Source organism: Struthio camelus, chromosome 11 (assembly GCF_040807025.1).
Source record: "Struthio camelus isolate bStrCam1 chromosome 11, bStrCam1.hap1, whole genome shotgun sequence".
Taxonomy (NCBI): Eukaryota; Metazoa; Chordata; class Aves; order Struthioniformes; family Struthionidae; genus Struthio; species Struthio camelus.
The window spans coordinates 12,247,125-12,266,235 of record NC_090952.1 but is presented as its reverse complement, the minus strand read 5'-3'; the positions used below and the strand labels follow the sequence as shown (position 1 = coordinate 12,266,235).

At 40.9% G+C, this 19,111-nt stretch overlaps 1 protein-coding gene across 1 annotated transcript; it reads right to left on the bottom strand.

Moving 5' to 3' along the window:
* Positions 1–9,970: 9,970 nt before the first annotated feature.
* FAM199X (family with sequence similarity 199, X-linked) lies at positions 9,971–19,052 on the bottom strand. The gene is made up of 6 exons (XM_068956913.1): positions 18,719–19,052; positions 15,821–16,040; positions 13,963–14,112; positions 13,463–13,624; positions 12,034–12,294; positions 9,971–11,024 (listed from the first exon to the last, which is right to left on the bottom strand). The coding sequence occupies exons 1-6, from the start codon at positions 18,910–18,912 to the stop codon at positions 10,854–10,856; spliced, it is 1,158 nt and encodes a 385-aa protein (XP_068813014.1). The 5' UTR covers positions 18,913–19,052; the 3' UTR covers positions 9,971–10,853.
* Between the last annotated feature and the right edge of the window lie 59 nt (positions 19,053–19,111).

Genomic DNA, 19,111 nt, shown 5'->3' with positions numbered 1-19,111 from the left:
TCTAAACTCTGCTTTAGGCAAACTGACATCATAAGTCCTTTAACAGCAGCACTGTTCAGCTATATTCCCAGTCCCACATTGACAACAAGGCAATTCTCTGAATGCAGAGAAGATAAATGGAGTTAATGCCACTAAGCAAACATGACATTTTTGTTGTACTGTGATCATAGATGACTCACTAAGTAAAATGATTAATCACAAATCAATGTTACTAGGCTCATTTAGAGATGATTCTCCCTTCACAAAGCAGGTAGAAGCTCTAAATTTATAGGCTAATGCGTTTATTCTAGCTGTAGCAGTCTCGTTATTGGTCTTAAGCATCAGAGTCTGCAGGAAATTTGTGTGCAATTAAGCTAAAGCGATGACCTCCTTATAAACATTTTGGCACTTTTTTTATCTGATAACGTACTATGCAAATATATAAACGAATTGAAGCATTACATAGAAATTACAGCTAATGCAATACTAAGAGAGAGAGATATATTCCAGAATTTTAATACATATGCCAATAAGGTATCTAGACCATAAATTACACTCATTTTATCAGTCTGCAAATGGGTTTATCAGTCTGCAAATGGGTTTGTTCTAAGATTTTAGGCCCTGCTTCGTTTTCGGTTGACTAACGTTTGTAACTTCTACAAACAGTTTTATGATCTAAATTGTTTCAGGAGGAAGTGCATGGATTTGTTGAGTGACATGTTTGTAAGTGATACGCACAGTGTGACACTTTATTTGGTAAATAAAATCATTTAAATATTAAACAGATGAAAATATTCTTTCAGGCTTCATAAAGGCTTGCTAGCACTAAGCCATTTTTTCCCTCATCTTGAATTTAATGAATTTAAATGCTCGCCTATACTCACGCATGCATCTTTATCTGCCCACCAAATTAATCAATATAAGTTATTTCTAGAGCTGATCATTTCCAACCTACAAAGGGTACTTTTCCAGGGCAGAAGACTGTACTGATCCCACACGGGACAGGCCCTGGCTCCATGTACTATGAGACAGGGATTAATTTAATGCAGAGCTAGCTGAATATCAAACATGATTTAAAGAACATTAAATAAATCATGACAATTGATCAGCTTTAGTGATCAGGTGTGCTCTCAAAAGGGAGTCATTAGTTGACTAACGTATGGTGAAAGGCATATAATCGGGACCATAATTCACAAGTTTTTAGACCTAACACACAAAGGGTTTTTGTTCTGATCTGCCATGTTTGTAATACTAGGAATCACGTAGTCGTCTGGAAAACACAGCGTTTACACCAAGATTGCAGTCCAGTTCTCCATAGCATAGCAGCATTAACGAAGGGGCATGGTGGCAAAACCCCCGAGCTCTTCTCTTTTCCAGAGGAGCAGGCAGGAGTTGCCAAGCAGAACCGTCCAAGAGCTGTGAGGTCCCAGGTAAAAATAATCTCTAATTGCCAAGCAGTTCACGCTGCTACCACTAGCAAGTACTAGCCAACAGAGAGTGGACATACACAGTGCTCTGGCTCAGGAAGAAGGTAAAGTACAAGGTCATGGGATAAACACAAACCTGTCCCATGTGGGGAGCATTTAGGGCTCAATGAATAAATCTGCTGCTAACAGTTCCTGCTTACTTCCAGTACTCCTCCACCTAGTAGCTGATACACTGCATCTCTAGGCATCCCTTCGATGCAGGAGATAACGACCAGACCTACAAAGTGATCTGAACTATGTCCAGCAGAAGTCATCCACAGAGGAGAATTAACCAGCTATTTAAAAGAACGTGCCTCAGCTTTTCCTTTGCTCCTACTACAAACAGGAATGGCAAAACAAAACCCTGTAACTAATCAGAGTTTATTCCTACTCTGAACAAAGACAGCTGAGACCGAGATTAACTGCCTCACAATTACCTAAAAATAGAGAAAAATACCAAGAAATGAGAATTACCTAAGTAACCAGGAAGGTCTACAATTCAATTAAAAATACCTTGTCAGTAGCTCCTATCCAGTCTTGATCACTGTTGTGTTATACTTGCTGCTTACTTTCAACAGGTATAAACAAGAATTAGGGGATAAGAACAAAAAAAAATCTAAAGGAACTATGTAGCTGTTAACAGCTGTATGTTGCTTTTTAAGAGCCCTTCACTCTGCAATCTTTTAAAAGTTTACTCCCTCCTTACAAGATTACTCGGACACACATTTTCCCCTAGGGGAGCTATTCTAGAATTAACGATCTCAGAACGTGCTCCTGGGAGCCCGAGTAGGAAACTTACCTTAACAGGAGCCACATTACGGCTTGACATCCGTACAGATGTTGCTAAAGTGCTATTTTTAACTTGACACCTTATCTTTCAGACCATTTGCTCTTTATTTTTTCCATTTACAAGCCTTTAGCAAGGAGGCATCTCCAATAAACTTTACATTGTGGTCACAGAGGAACTAGCAGCCCTTCACATCTCTCCCCTGTTCTCAGGGGAAGAGCACGCTTGAGCAGCAGGCCGACTCAGCTCCTCCAGAGCTGAAGCAGCACACTGCTGCTAGAAACGAGGCAAGTTATTTTTTGAAGCACTAGTACAACATAGCTTGTTAAACTCAGGCTAAAATCAGATGGCAACATTTAAGCAACTGATATGAACAGAAAAATCCCTTCTTCTCGCAAGGTCATGCAGCAGCTAATCAGGAGAGAGAAAGTAAGCATAGGGCTTATAAAGTCCAGGATTTCACAAAGACTCAGCCACTAGCATAAGTCCTCCCCATACTCCAGAAGCAGTGGCCAAGTACGCTGTGAAGCTGAACTTGGCTGGGTCACAGGATTTGAATGATGGTGCTTCCCCTGTGAAGACCACTGAGAGCTGAGAAGGAAGATACTACTTTTTCTTAAGGGAGCAAGGCTAACAGGGCAGCTAGACATGCGGTTCCCAGCAAGCAGCCCTAGATCACCCTGCCAGACAACCAGCCTGCTCAAGGCTTGACTACAGCAGCTTCCCAGCTGAACGTAAGAAAGCATCTCTGCACCACAGAGTTAATTGGGATCAGTTTTGAACTGAATAGCTTATAAAGCTGTGCACTGAGCAAAGATTTGTCTAAACAAGTGTTTCACTCAGTGACTAAAACTTCATTTTCTTTCACATTTTACAGCAGCTATAGATACAGAAATAGAGGAGGATGACTGTTGTTGGCACAGCTGCGCAATCACAGTCGAATGCTCAAGGCCTTCCTAATTCTGTACAGGACCTTTTAAAGCTTGACCTTCTCCAGGATTGAACCAGAGATTCCAGGGGAACTCCTGATACGTTCACTGTCATTGTAATACGCATTAGTAAGAGTTTTATTACTAGTAAATGACTGTCAGACAAGCAGGAGGAGAGGGAAAAAAAAACATAACAATAAAAATAAAATAAAGCCTTAACTACAAAACAGCTCCAGGAGAAGGAGCACTTTCCTCTGCTCCAAAGGAAGCCCCAAACCCCAATTCAAAAGTTACTATTCAAAAATATAAAGGTAGGTAAGCTATGTTTTCTCCCTCCCCGCCCTCCCCAGAGTGGCGACGGGCCAGTATCTGCATTATGCAACTCAGTGCGTTTGGAACTGACTGCTCATTTTCTATGAGCACCTACTATTTTCAACAGCAAAATTCATGGCCCACGTTGAGGAAGGCTGAAATTGAAACAAAGATTGGGAAATTTAAAGTAGCAGTACAGTAGCAGTACAAGCATTTAAAACTTAAATTTAAAAAGCACGTTGCCAAGCAAGCTTAGCAGCTATAGTGTCAAAGGCTAGTAAAATGACCACAGCACTCCCTCTAGTGGAAATACACACTGATGAGTGACTTGTCTTTAAAAGCTTAGTTAACCAAATTTGGTGGTCACTAAATCTCAGCTGCAGCAATAAATATTCTTCCTCCAAAAGAACCTCTGTAGCAACGTGGCAGTTACTGCAGCTCTAGCAGCGCTGGCAAGACTCCACAGCCACCACGAACAATCACAGCCAAGCTTCAGGGAAGTCGCCTACGCTACGAGAAACAAGTTCCCACGCCAGCGACGCTGCCAGTGCAAGTCACGGCGGCGCGTACAGCAGAACAGGAAACGCGCTCTCCGGCCAGAACGCGGAGTTGAACCTAAATCTCATCTCAGCACCAGAGAAACTATGCAGAAGGGATGAACGCTCTAAAACAAGGCGAATAAACTTTCTTTTACATCTGGTAGGATGCACAGATTAACATTAGAGATACTTCACCTTTGATGAAGGATCTAGGAACCAAACTAGAACGACTTGAGTACTAGGAGCTGTTTGGATATAGTTCAGGCCAGTAGTAAGGGAGGGCTGGGGACAGCAAGTTCATAACCAATGCCATCTTCCCCTATAATCTGAAACAGAAATTTTATCAAATTTTTTGCCAAAGCGGCAGATTCAGTTCAGCTTGTGTCTGACTGCCACAGAAGAAAATCTCATTGCAGTGAAACGCAGTACACTTAAGAGAGAAATTGCAACAGTTTTTAGTAGGGGTAATGAGCTTACTTAGCTGTGCCTACATGACTTGACAGACAGGCAGCCCCTTGCCAGGGAGGATCATCGCGCAGCCACGCAGCCGTTACCTCAGTCATGAGCCGCTATGGCAGGATCTGCTGGGAAAGGTCTGAAGTCCACTGAGGAGTCGCTTGCCGGGCTCGGCCCGGCGCAGCAGCCCAGCGGCGCGCGCTGGCAGCCTGCGGGTCACACAGCGCCAGCATCAGCCCCCCCTGCAGCTTCCAGAGGATATCCAGGGTGCAATAAATCCTTAACGCTGGAGACCATCACAACAAGTCAAGGTCCTTAGCAATATTTCAGTTTGTTCTGCTGCTGCAAAACCCCCTCCACCGGCTTTCCCTCTTGGATGAGGGCAGACAAAGAACGAGCACGGTGCTGGAGTAAGTCCAAAGCATTGTAAGAGCAGTAGTTTCTGCAGTTAAGTTCTGCGGCTTCCAGCCACGGTCTCCACAACAATTAAAGGTCTCTAACAGTTTGACAAGACTTGCTGTGACCTGCAACGTTTCTACCCCCATCTGTCCCCCTCCATCCCTTAATACCTACAGAAACAGGCCAGGGGTGCAAATGTCAAGCACTTATGGAAGTCAAAATTCAAACAAAAATCAGAGCCTTCGCTGGGATGAACAAGGCAGTTCAATACGCCTGAGGCGATGCAAGAGGCTGTCTGAAGCACTGATAGATATAACCCTAAATTAGCTTCTCTCTTATCAGATTTTCAGGCTTTTTCTGCTGAATTCCAGGGGGAAAAAGAAATTTTCATTATGTTACACTTGAAAAGGTCAACACTGTAGAAGAAGGTGAATTTCATAGCAAGTTCAGGGACATCACAGAACATATAGGTACTGGCAAGAGTGTCCTCACTGCAGCCCGCTCAAACCACCAGTTATTACAGAGCTGTAGCCACTGCCATGCCCTTGCAGGTGCCACAGGTCCTCGCGTGCAGCTTCTGAACTCCCTGAGCATACTTGCTTCTGCTCTAGTAAATGAGATCTAGATTTACAATATGCTGACACACAGGAGTCATATGATGAACTCTAAGAGTATGGTAGGTTATCAGCCTATAAGAAGGTCCCAGTAGGGATTTTAAACATTACAGGATAAGTGACAGTTTGATGACTATGGACATTGAGGGCGACAGCTGAGGAAGATCTAGAATTACCACTGGCAACAGAAGTGATTACACTTCCTATGTGATATACACTTCCTAGGAGCAGAGGAGAAAGAGCAGGCAGAAGAATACGAGAATAAAACAAAACATTTAAAAAACAAACAACAATCCTCTGGCATAAAATCAACAACTAAGGGTAGAGAGTGTCTGATGCAGTATCTGGGGTTACATTGTTCAGAACAAAAAAAAAAAAATAATTTTCCTGTGAAACAATTCTGATTAGGTGTTGTAGATAACCAAAACTGAACTAGTGAGGAGGGACCGGTTTGCTTTCCAGCACCGAGGATAGTTGTTACATGCTACGTTTATTCGTATTTTCTGCCTAAGCAGTGAGTACACAAGCCCTTTGCATAAACCTCCCCCCGTTCTGAACAAGATACCACATAGTTTCATCAGAACATCTTTGCTGTGTTGTCAGTTTTAATTCCAACCCGTACTTTGATATGCACATGACTATTCTCAAATACAATGAAAGCTTGAAATAAACAGCATCAGTCACCATCATTGTAGCCATTGGTAAATCCTTCACAACTTCAGAAAAAGTCTCTTATAAACATTGTGGAAAGTAGGTACAGAATGTACAGAGGACAGTTTTCTATACAAAAGTGCATTGTAGGAATACAATTAGCAGAGAACCTGCGGAGGGGGGAAAAAAAAAAAAAAAAAACAGAGAGAGAGAGAAGCCTCAATTTAACCAGTTCCATTCATTCTAATCTACCCATCCAACCTTCCACTCCCTACTCTCCCTCCCCCCAAAAAACCCAAAAAACAAAAAAAAAGCAAAAACAAACCCACACACACCACAAAATCCCACTTTCTCCTTGCTTTGGTTATGAATTATATTCAAGGCTTCAACATCACCTTCTTCCTTTGTATTTAAGAATTTATTTGCAATTTGGAAATGTTTTAAAGTTTCCCAGATAAGAGAGAAATGCAGGTATGATTAATGAGACTCAATAGTCAAAATAGACAAGCTTTGAATTTCACTAACATTTGCACTTGGTGTATTAATAAGCAATCCTTAAATGGAAAATTGCATGTTGACCAGATATTTTCTGTGCCCAAGAACCACAGGAACAGTAAACTCAAGAACATTAAAGCAATAAATCTAACGATATTTGCCATGAAAATCTGGCTTATGAAAAAGTGAACTTCAAGAGCACCCTCAAAACAGCCAGGTTATTAATATTTATAGAGCAAGGTGTCAACTGATTTCAAAGCTCAGAGTCTTCGGAAAAAGTAATGGCCTCAGGCCATTTAGCTTAGGTGAACAGTAAATATTGCCATTTTTATGTTTCTCTAATACGCGCTCTGATGTAAATGCATACGAATAAATTCGAGCAGTTTTTTCCCCAGAGAATGATCTTCACAGGTTTCAAACCACAATGTAAGAACTAAAAGTTAAGCCCAGACCAGTCTTGCAAGACTTTGCTTGCTCCTCTCAGTAAGCATCCCATACTGAACATACTATAATCATCCTTCAATTAGTTTCCCAGATAAAGAAAAATAGGTCATGTCTTAACACAGACAAAGGGTGCTGAAGTTAGGTACATACACAAAAATTAAACAAATAGGTCTGTCAGGCAGCTAGTTTTCTTCCTCATATTTAAAATCATATTAAAAAAGAATCTTCTGTACTGTTTACAGTGCTCTTGCAATCAGACTTTCAGTGCTCCTTCTAAGCCTTTTTAGAGAAAAGATTACCATGGAAGCAAATAGTTAATGTTACAGAGTGTAAACTGATTACATTCATATTACAACGGGTTTAAAGCACCTAGATACATAGCTTCAGTACGATGGAGCCATACAACTATTAGCTCTTTGTTTGTTTCTATTTTACTTCTGAGCTTGATATTTCCATCAATGAAAAAACAGAGATTTGATTCCTTTTCAAAAAGCACTGCAAAGAACTCAGAATTTCAGCAGCCTGTTGTCATTCTATAGCTACCTCAACTCAACAAGTTCTAGATAACCTCCTGTAAAGCAAAGCTGGAGCAGCAATGGCTAACAGCCAAATCAGCAAAACAAGATCTAACTAAAATTCCAACTGCTAGACTGATGCCACAGGTATCCAGCACAAATTGTAAGCATCCAGCACATTGCAAGGAAAGGCCCCAGAATCTGACAAAAAACACCTTGGATTAAAAAAAAAAAAAAAAGTTTGTCACTAGAACTACAAAGGATCTGATATAATATTGAGCACTGAAGAAAGTAAAGATGCAACCACTCTGGAATACCACAGCTACTTCAGGTCTGATTTTCTGAGGTGCCAAGTACTTGACAAAGATAACATTCAGGTAAGCGACAACACAGAGATCATCTGCATTCTGATCAGAACTTCCACAGTTTTGTATTCTTAAGCTATAAGCCTCCTGAAACTAGGAGGCTACACGGCTATAAATTGTTAACATGGTGCTCCTGGAAATCCATCTTTTGAACTGTTAACACAAGTGATTGAAGTTCCGAACTGGAGATGAGCTACCACCATTAGCTACTGTGGCACCCAGGACTTTTTCATCCAATACAATAATCAGTAATTGGAACCACCTAGTATTTGGATTAATTACCTGTTCACACTAATATCAGGCTAACCACCATCCCTCCCTCATTTCATGTTCCCTGGAAGCTGGTAGAAAGGGGACCAGAAAGAGCTGTACCTCTTCAGAAAGAGGAGTCTCCTCTCAACAAAGCCAGAAGGATTTTAAGTTCTGAAGAACTGCTGATACAGAATAAAGTGATACTTTTCCGCTCCACCACATGGAGGTATCGCACCCTTCTTACAATTCCTTTCAGAGTTTCAGTGCTTCACAGTATTAAGCGTGCATTTGGGGGGGGGGGGGAGGAGGGAGGGAGGCAGAGATTCCTATTTCAAAAATCACTGCAGAGAATAAAGGCTGTCCCGAACTTGAACTGTAACAGTGCACACAAAGACAGGGAAACGTTTCATGATTAATTCGTCCTGAAAGTAGCCAAATCGATAGCAATATAGTTTTTTCCTAAAAATAAACTCCACATTTAAGTCAGTCTAAATTCTCAGTAATTTGTACACTGTTAAGAAGGTTTTTAATATTGTTTCTATACAAGGAAAGGGGGACATCAACTGGCTATAGTACTGTGCAAGGAACACTGACAGGTAACAGTCACTTCTGGTTAGTGGCCAAACGACTGGCAATATGGGATAGGTAGTATGAGAGTTTAAAATACCATTACTTAAGTTTTTAACTGGCCACTGGCCAAGTCCGAGTACTTGTGGTCAAGTGGCAGTGAGAGTGTTCAAATTTACACATACTATATTGACCATGAACCTCATTCATTTGTTTATCAAAGCCCTTTCAGAGGCTATAGGTTTAAATATTTTATTGTTCAGACTGTTCGGCAGCTACACAGAATACCACCTCTGAAATAAACACATTCCAGCCATTTTGGAAGTCTAATGTACACTACAACAACGCACAAGTGGTTCTCAATTTGCAGTTTGTACTTCGAACTGCATGCCCATATTGTGATAGTAAGGTAGCCCTAGAGGTGCTACAGGTAGATTCATTATCTCTTACGAATATATTAGTTTTCGCTGTTGGTCTTATTCTGATGTAAGATCTCAAATGCATTACTGTTCGCATTTCACCACTCGTAGAATGCAGTTTCTCCCCAATTTAGTTTAAAAGCTTGCCAAGACTGACGTTTAAGTGAAGCTCCCTAAAAGGCCACCATCAGGGATAATAAGTGTGGGGGACTTACAAGATGGACATGAATAGTCCCACACCCATACAAAGTCAATCATGCAATTCAGCAGGATTGGGCTATATCCTGCCTTTACAGGTACCTCTGGCCCCAAACTGATGAACTCCTTACTTCACAAGAATGAAAATAATGAAGCACCAATATAATAAACAAATCACCTAAATTCAAACCCAGAAAATATTTTTGTAACCCTTTGAATTTTGCACTGGAATTTAGAAGTATCGATTCGGGGAGTGGGGGGAGAGGAAGGATTCCTGTAGCAAGTAGTCCCAAGATAAAAGACAGAAGTCACTTTACAGTTTGACAGGGTTAGTAAACAGGGTAAAACTGTTTCTACCTCCCTATCTGAAAGCCCCAAGTTTGCCTCATTTTCTTAACAAGAGATATTCCAAAAGCAGAGTTCTGGAACATTTTAGTAATGATGTAACAACCCACAAAGAAAACTTATACTCTGTTAGGTGGTAAAGTGACTTAACATATAATTAAAAAACACAGCTGCATTAACTAAGTTCTCTTGCCAGCAAAATGAATATATTTAGATATGGCTTCTGGGTTTTTAAAAAAAAAAAAAAAAAAACCCTGAAGTTCCTTGCACTTTTTTTTCAGTAGCATTTAACTATTGCAAATAGCATCCTAGACAGTTTAATTGAAGATTAGTGTACTTCTAATGCATAAAGACGTTTTTATTTGAATCTCTTAATAGCAATATCAGGGATGTGCTGGTTAACCATCAGTAACAATCAGACTATAAGATACTGAGCAGCAAAATAACTTTTTAAATACTAAGTTTGCAAGTTTTTTTTTTTTTTTTAATTGTAAATGCTTCCTAAAGAACTATATTATTAAGTACTATTTGTATTACAGGCTCTCTACATTAGAAGTCCTGCTTCTTGTTTTCTGTGTAGTTTGATAAAAATCACAATCACAGCTTCTGGAAAGAAGACTTATCACAGTGTTTTGATTTTGTATGATCCAAGAGCAAGATCAAAGAAAGCCCTATGTAAAGACTTGTTTCTCATGCTAAACAGCCTTCCCAATAACAAACAAGGAAGAGACAGAAGAAGCCAAATGTAACATTAACTCTAACTAGGTAAAAAAAAAAAAAAAAAAAAAAGCTGAAGCATAGAACTGCATGCTTAGTGTCATCCAAAAGCATCCCTAGACTGATTTCTTTAGGTAAGTAGGATATTAGCCAAATTCATTTCTCCGTTAAATAGTATCTATTCAGCAGCTTTTCAGAAGTCACTGAAGCTTCTGAAGTATCTGTTGCAAAATTAGTCTCAAAAAGTTCAAGTTACTCAACACTTAAAATGTCTTACCAAAGTTACACTTGAGAAAGTCTGGCTTATATCGTTAACACTAATCAAAATTTGGTCAAGAAATGTATGTAAACAATAAGGATAATACAGTTAAGGCTTAGAAAGAACACTGATAAATTCACCCCTGTCACATTAAAACATCCACATCTCCTTCATGGTCCTCCTCAGTCACTTTTAGAGATAGCACTTCTTCATTAAGAAATAATCCGCTCAGTCTTTCCTTACGAGCCTGTCTTTGTTCTTTCAGCTGTCTCTTGCGTAAAGCCTTTTGCTGTAGTTTCCGTTGCTTAGAACGTTTCTGTCAAAAAATATAGATAAGAAAAAAAATAAGATTGTTCTGTAGATTAGAAATTGCTTTTTAAACCAAAAAAAAAAAAAATCATACATTAACCTCTAAATTAAAATCTGCTCTGAAAGACAACTGAAATGAGTTTTCAAAGGTGGTACAAGCATTCATCCAAAATCATATTTGACACTAATGTAAAGTAAATAAGCTTATTATAGCTTGAATAAGCTTTAACTGCATTAGATTAGTATGTAAGTTTTGTTCAACTTTGTAGATCAAGACTGTTTACCATGTCTCAGTTATATGGCATAACATCACCCTGTTATGTTGCATAGCCGAGTCTTCGATCAGAGAATCTTTATTATAGAAGAAAAGTTACAACCCTACAGTATGAGATAGAACCAAAGTCCAACTTGGGATGTTGAAGAGCAAGTAGGAACTGTTCCTCTCCTCCACACTTGAAATTGAAATTATGGAGACAGGACAAGTGCCACACTACTACTTTTATTGAATAATGCTTCAGTATGTCCCTCCTCACCAAGTAATCTCATGAGACATGCAGGAAGAGTAAATTGAAGAAGATTCGAAAAGCCTGATGAAAACCTTCTAGTCGTAAAATACGAAGAGAGTCTTGACTATCCAGAAATTATGGCTAGATGAGACCGATGAATCTTGAATAAATTTTATTGGTAAAACTGTGCATTCATTCAACGAATGAAGTTAGATGCATCAGCCCTTCGAGCACTCACCTTATTCAAAACAACCAAAAGCAATCAGAAGATCTACCACATGCAAACATCAACAGACTTTCACTTACAGGAAAAATGATGAGAAGAACAAAAGGTTAGATTCCTTATGGTCATGCCAGAGGAAACAGTCAACACTGATTTAAATAGATAAGTTCAGCAGATTCACAGTTGCTGGTCACACTCCTTCAGTACAAGTATCCCAAACAAGATCACATAAGCAACTTTAACAAGTTACACAGGTTAATACACATGCACATGATTAGAAACTTTACTTTTGAATCCCGGATTCTTTCCGCAGCACTTGTGGACAAGTTACTATCACTGTGCGCTCGACTCATGTTGGCACTCGAGTTTGAAGCAGAGTTGCCAACACTAGAACCGCTGCTGCTTGCAGAGCTGACCATGCTTGCACTGCTGCTGCTGACACTGGCACCGCTCACACCACTGGTACTTGCACAGCTGTAGCTGCTCCTCTTCCAGCTTTCCCTAGCAGATCGTTGTCGAGGCCCATGCTCCTTGATATAGTTTCTCACCTTCAAGACAGAGGCAGCAGAATTACTAAAGCCTAATAAATACTATATTGGGATACTCTGTTTCACAGTAAAATACAGTTTCCTATTAATAACGATCACATATCTTGGATTAGTTCAGTTAGCCTTTTTAAACACTTTGCTGTGACTGGCTAAATCCCAAGCCATCGCACAACCATTAAGAGGACTACTGGCTTAACATCTTTAATATTAACTTAAATACAGAAGGAAGAAAACTAATTAGCAGAGTTTTGTGGGGGAGTGGGAGGGTCCCCCTTTTCTCCCACTCCTAGTTTTCTGCTAGGTAACAGCAAGTTATAATAACAACCCCAAACAAGAACATCAGTCAATTTCAACTAAATTAAATCATTCAGGTGCAACATTAAAAACCTTTATTTTGCTAGGTATACCTAAACAAAAGTGGCCACAAGGAAAGCGGTACCTTTCTACTTTAAGATGATATTTATAAACTGCTTGAACCATGAAGTCAGCCAAGTCCATAAAAGCAGTAAACATTTGCTATTTTCAGTCTTTGCTTTCATCACATTCTCTGCATATCATTATTTTTGTGAAGTTCAGCATGTCTGGATTCTGTATGCTGTCTTTCCCCAACAACACATCACAACTTAACGAAGACTAAGAAGACAATAGCATATCTACAATACCAAACAGTTAACATCCTTCTCTGTTAAACTAATTTGCATTTTGTAACACCTTTAAATGCACTGTTTTATATCCCTTTTTATGTGAAGTTTATGGTCTCCCCCCAACAAATTCCAATCCACTGCAGTTTTAAACTCTAGTTTACTTTCCGTGAGCAAATTAAGAGCCTGAACCAGCTGTTGCTTATGAAGTGGATTAAATTTAGTTATAAGTAGTACTGGTCCCAGAGCATAACTCACTACATACGTGCCAGCATTTCAAAATTGAGTGACAGACTTCTAACAATTACTGAGACTATATAATCAGAATCTTTCATGCAAAGCTCCAATATCTACAATACGCTTTTGAACTCTAGCTTTCTCCTGGACAATATCATAGTATCTACTTGGATCTAGTGACTATGCAGAAAATTTTATCACGATCCTTTAGGACATTTTACAAGACACACCAGACGCTGGAAGGCTAATAACAATAATTTTAAAAGGCATATATACAAATCTTAACCTACCTGTTTCAGTTTTTCATCTGTGAGACAGTTCAATTCAATAATGAATTCACTATCTGTAGGGGATATCTGAGCAGTAGGATCAATAATTTTAATAATGTCAAGTTGCTCTCGAAGGCCCATCTCCGTACTGACTTTACGACTCAAATATTCAATATATTCTACCTAGGATCCAGAAAAAAGCAGGTCATTTTTCAAGTATCATTGATTTTAGAAGAATGACAAAAATAAAAGGAAGGAACCGGCAGAGCAAAACGTTCTCAAATATCACACTTCCTAGGATTCTTACCTGATTTCTGAGTATCTTCAAACTCAGAGCGGAAAAGTACAAGTTAAACTACCTACCACAGAGGCAACAGACAAGAAAATTCAGTTTCAAGAATCAAATACTACTGCATAGGGCTTCATTTGCATCTACAGCAACCAGCATGGCTTAAGATGCAGCGCTAATTAAAAATCGTTCTGTATCTTACAGTTCTCACGTAGGAAAAAGACGGTTTCACCTGTTCATCATTTGTCATCGCACTCCATGGAAGTTCATCGAGATTCCTATGCTTGTTTTTCTTTTTTGGAAGCAGACAAGGAGAGCTTGGAATACTAGGTATAACATCAGAAAGTACATCACTCCCACTTGTAATGTCGCTGCCAGGCAACTTGTAATATGCAAAAGAAGTAGAACAAAGCCTTAGAATATGGTAGGCACGTTTAAAGTCATTCCAACGCTATTAACAATTCAAAACATACTGTCAAATTAACAGAGCTTTGGTTATCTACGCACTCTGTCAAACTTCTTAATAGCTACTCATAAGCCTGCAGTACTTGTTTTAATCTTATAACAATGTTTAGAACTGGTGTACAGCAAACTCAAACCATACTTCCTACGCTTATCAATCCTCTTTAAAATTTGCATTCAAGGAAATAACAGAAAAATGTAGCGTTTTACTATTTCCCTTCTCCATGAAGGGTGTAAATTGTCCACTACAAATAAATATAAACCTCCCTTTCTAAAACATAATTCTAGTTTAAGAAAGAACATTTTAAAGTAGATATCTAATTTACATCACATCCAGTAATTACACAAGACAATTGAATTAAATCACCATCATTTTCCTGGAAGGAACTGCAGAAATTTAGCTTCATTTATACAACTGACACGTAATTTAGGAATGCATCTACAGTTACAGTGACAGTTGGATTACTCATGCTCAGATGCTGCCAGATAACACTGTAAAAAACTATGGAAAAAGTATTTCTAAAATTCTGCAAGTCCAATCAAGTACATCTCTTAATAACAAATGCTTGCTAAAAAAAAAAAAATCTAGTTACTAATCAAAAGTGTTGTTAGCTAACCAAGATGTGGGAAATTGCTTCTTTCTGAGATAATCCCCACAGTTTATCAGGCAACTAAAATGTCACAACTCAGTGAAGCACTGAATCATTGGGATCCAATCTCAGTTGCTTCTACAGGCTGCATTATGTAAATGCAACTGTAACTCCTTTGGTACAATGTACATAGAGAAACCAGCAGTCAGACTAAAACAGTAAGAAATTCAGAGCTAATTTCAGTCCATGTTATCTTAAATTCATTTGCATTTTCTCTGCAACAGGATTCATGCTTCAGACTTTGAGATCACACTTAGAAGACTGCATATCTATGCCTCCATGACAAATTTTGAAAGCATCTTTCAGTGTATCCTGAAGCATCACATTTCCTTTTTCAAATTCATATATACGTTGACACTCAGTCAAAGCTTGTAATATAAAAAAATTGCACAACTCAACTGAAAGATTGCTGTACAAAGAAGAAAACCACAAACAACAGATACCTGACCAGGACCGCACATAATACGGACCAGACAGAGAGCAGCACAAGATTCACTTTCATGCTTTTCCCATTCTGGGGATACATCAAGTGAGCTCTGTATTCTTATTGGCACAGAAAGAAAACGGATATTGGCCACGGTAACAGCTTCTATGCTTTATCTACTGCCAGCTCCACTCCAAAGAAGATTCAATATCGCTAAGTCGCTGGAATCAGATAGCTGTAACCACACTTCGTTAGCAGGGCAGATCCACAGTACATAGGATCTAAGCTCATGGCTACAAAATACACATTGGTCACTAAAATCTTGAAACCATAGTATGTAACAACCTCTCATCAAAAAAATGGCCTTACTCTCTCCTCCAGACTAAGAAGTCCGGAATAAAACAAAACACATTCTTTATCACTGAAGTTTCAGGTATCTGCCCTTAGCTTTCAGCACCTATCAAGAAACAAGTGCTAAGGATTTTTCACTTAAAATGAAACCCAGCATTTAACAGTCTCTCCAGAATTTTATCTTTACAATGGAACTCATTTACCTGCCATTCAAACTCACTGTCTGACCAATCCCAGTACGTGCTGATAGAGGAAGAGACGTCACTGCAGACGCTACCCTCGGGGAACAGATCAAAAGAGGTGAACTCCTGGTCATCCAACAAGGAATAACAGTCATCTTGATCACCAACTGAAACCGATGAAAACAACTCTTCGCTGCACTCTGAGCTGGCTACACTTGTTCCACAAGACGTCAAGTTCCACCTGCAAAACAAGCCATAATAATAGAAGTCAGCAAACACACTGGCACTGTTTCTCCTGAAAAATGTTTATTTCAAAGTCTCCAAGTTATCTCCACTTTGCTTGTCAGCAATATTATACACGGATTTTGTTGAAATAAGTTATAATTTTGTAAATGGAAGTACTCCCTTATTAATATTTTTGAAAAGGTCCATAAGTAAAACCAAAGGAAAGCTGACATTAAAAACGCACAGGCAAAAATCCATACATAGTACATACACACTTTTATGTTAAGATCATGAACCTAAGGCCATGGTTCCTGCAGCATGTAATTTTTTTTAAATACACTAAACTAAAAACACAGTTTCCCACACTTCAGGATTTTAAAACTTTTTGTTTTTTAAATAAACTGAAATGAGCAAAACTATAAAGTAGACCAGTTGGGTTTCCGGACAGTATAATACTTGCTAATCCAAACAGGAGTCAAAGAGCAATTCTTGAATGATAATCCCACACAAAATTAATACTTAGAGAAACGGCACGGATACATCCAAGGCTCCATTATTTGCTATTGTTAACTCCAAACGCAAACAATATTGGACGACACGCCTTTGGAACGGAACAGTGCCAGATAGAAAGCTGGCCCACGTGAAAGTTCCACTATGTCAAAACTAAACACTTTTTCCTCATAATTTCCACGTTAGGAGCTATTTAATACTGTTGCTAAAGGAAAGTCTTTGAGGACTGAGGCTCCACAGAACAGGCTTTCACACAGTGACAGTAAATCAGAATTTAAAGAGCTCATGAAACCAGTCTCCATATCTGAATTTGTTTTCCATATTGGTGAAAAGTAGGTCGAGACAACTATGAGTCAGCACAGCACTGCAATATGGTCAATTCAAAACAATTTGAAGAGAGCTTCAAAAATTCACCATACAAACCCATGCAATCAATTCCTATTCCATCAGCCTATCCACTTCGATCTGACTAACTAGAAAAACATCTCCCTATTCCAAGTGCAAAAACTGAACAACGCCATTACCCAGAAAGGCTGGTACTCAGCTTTACTATTTAAGCTGCATACCTGGTTGGCTACATAAATAATACATTTTAATGATGCGCTCACTTCCACGCCTATTTGGCCAGCAGTGAATTTATCCAACGTTAAAGACGTTATTTCAAAAACATTTCTCTTAGCAGCTTCAGGAGTTCCTCCTCTCCCTTTGGCATCCCTTATCCTTGTGCTTTCGGGCCTGGGCAATCAATCCGTACATAGTACAATATGGAAGTGGTGACACAGCATGCACTTGAACATTAGTACCGTTTCAGTATTGAGAAATACTGATGAAAGGAAAAACAGAAAGGACAAAGTTTCTGAACTCTGTTAAAACACAGGATAAGGCACAGAGCTCCATCACCACCCAGCCGTGCACAGATACTCCAGATAGGCAACATCACTGCAGTTACAGGCAGTCAACCCTCTCTCATTCATAGTGCGGCTTGCTACAGTTACTGGGATGAACTGGGTTCACAGAAGTGAACCTTACAGTTACCTGTGCCTTGAAAAAATAGAAAGCCTTTGCAAACACCGCAGGTGAAGCAGTACATTTGCAATGGCTTAATCAGTGGAAGACAGGGCATGTCCTTGCCCAAAGTAGTGAAACATCTAGCCAAGATACCTTCGTGACTGGCTTTACAAAACGAACCAGCTTAGGTAACACGCTCCAGAAGTTAAAGGTAACATATAATGAGAAACCTACAAAGTGAGTTAAAGGCAGATTTGACCACTATCGCACGTATATATTACAGATTTGCTAGAAATACTGAACATCTTATTGCTCATGCTACATGTGAATCTTACGATACAAGAACCCAGACCACAAAGATGTATTGCATTTAATCAATACTTTTTATGTTGAATCACTTAAGAATCTACAATTAAGAGCCTGCCCTTGTAAACCACGTTTTTTTTAAGTGTAATGTCCACATACTTTCAGAAAAATTCAATTGACAGGTTGCCTTGTTATTCAACTATACGTTGTGGTGTACAAGAAGCACAACCAACCAAAAACCATATTTTGCGACCCGGGAACTGAAAGCATCCCACGTAGACACGTTCAAGGTTGAAATTTCATAAGCTGGTCTCAAAAAGAAGCTGATACATACCGATACGTATAAGTTTAGCTCCATACATTAACAGATGCGGCATTAGGCTCTTGGGCAAGCAAAAGGTTTTGGGCTTGATTCCATAAGCACAACCGGCATTTCTTTGCAGCGCTGCGTTTGAACTTCCGGAATACAGATTTGCTACAAAGTACAGGCTGCCCAAGCCGCCCGTAATTAGCGGCGAGGGATGGAAACGTCCCTGCGGGAGCTGGTGCGGCCACGACGCCGCCTGACTCACCCTGAGCCGCCGCAGCCTTGCTCGGCCCCGCACCGAGGGCGCGTCTAGCGACCCCAAACACCGACGCCCCAGTAACCCAGCTACAGCCCCGCCGCTTCAGGCGGCCGGCAGAGGCGCCAACGCCCCTTGCGACCGAGGGGGCTCGCTCCGAGCGGCTGTCAGGCGGGCGCAGGCCGCCGCCGGCGGGAGGCCCGCCCGGAGCAGGCAGGGCCGCGCTGCGGCCGCCCGCCGCCCGCCAGCCGCCGCCCGAGCGGGGAGCCCCCCGGCCCCGGGCCCCACCAGGCCCGGCCGCTCAGACCTGTTGGAGTGGAAGCGGTGCAGCGGGTCGGTGCGGTGGCACGACGAGAGCTGGCAGCCGAAGTCGCTGACGTCCAGGCAGCCCTCCTCGCTGAGGCTCAGGCTGCCGCCGCGCGGCGGGTGCGGGTGCTGGTGCGAGAGGAGCGGGCACGGCTCGTCGGGGGCCAGGAACTTCTCGTACAACTCCTCGGTCATGGCGGCGGCGGCGAGCGCCTCACGCGCGCGGCGGCCGAGCCCTACACGCCGCCATCAGCGCCCCGCCGCCCCCAGGATTTACCTCAGCCGCCGCCGCCGCCGCCCGCGCGCCGCCCGCCTTCCGGCCGCCCGCCGCCGCCGCGCCCCCTGCCGCGCCGGAGGGCGAACCGCGCGCCCGCCCGGCTCGCCCCGCCCCGCC

Coding starts and splice junctions, on each gene's coding strand:
- FAM199X (XM_068956913.1), bottom strand. CDS start 18,912: ATGACCGAGGAGTTGTACGAGAAGTTCCTGGCCCCCGACGAGCCGTGC. Junction 16,041..18,718: donor CACCGCTTCCACTCCAACAG/GTCTGAGCGGCC, acceptor CTTGTTTTGCAG/GTGGAACTTGACGTCTTGTG. Junction 11,025..12,033: donor AAAGAATCCGGGATTCAAAA/GTAAAGTTTCTA, acceptor ATTTTTTGACAG/AAACGTTCTAAGCAACGGAA.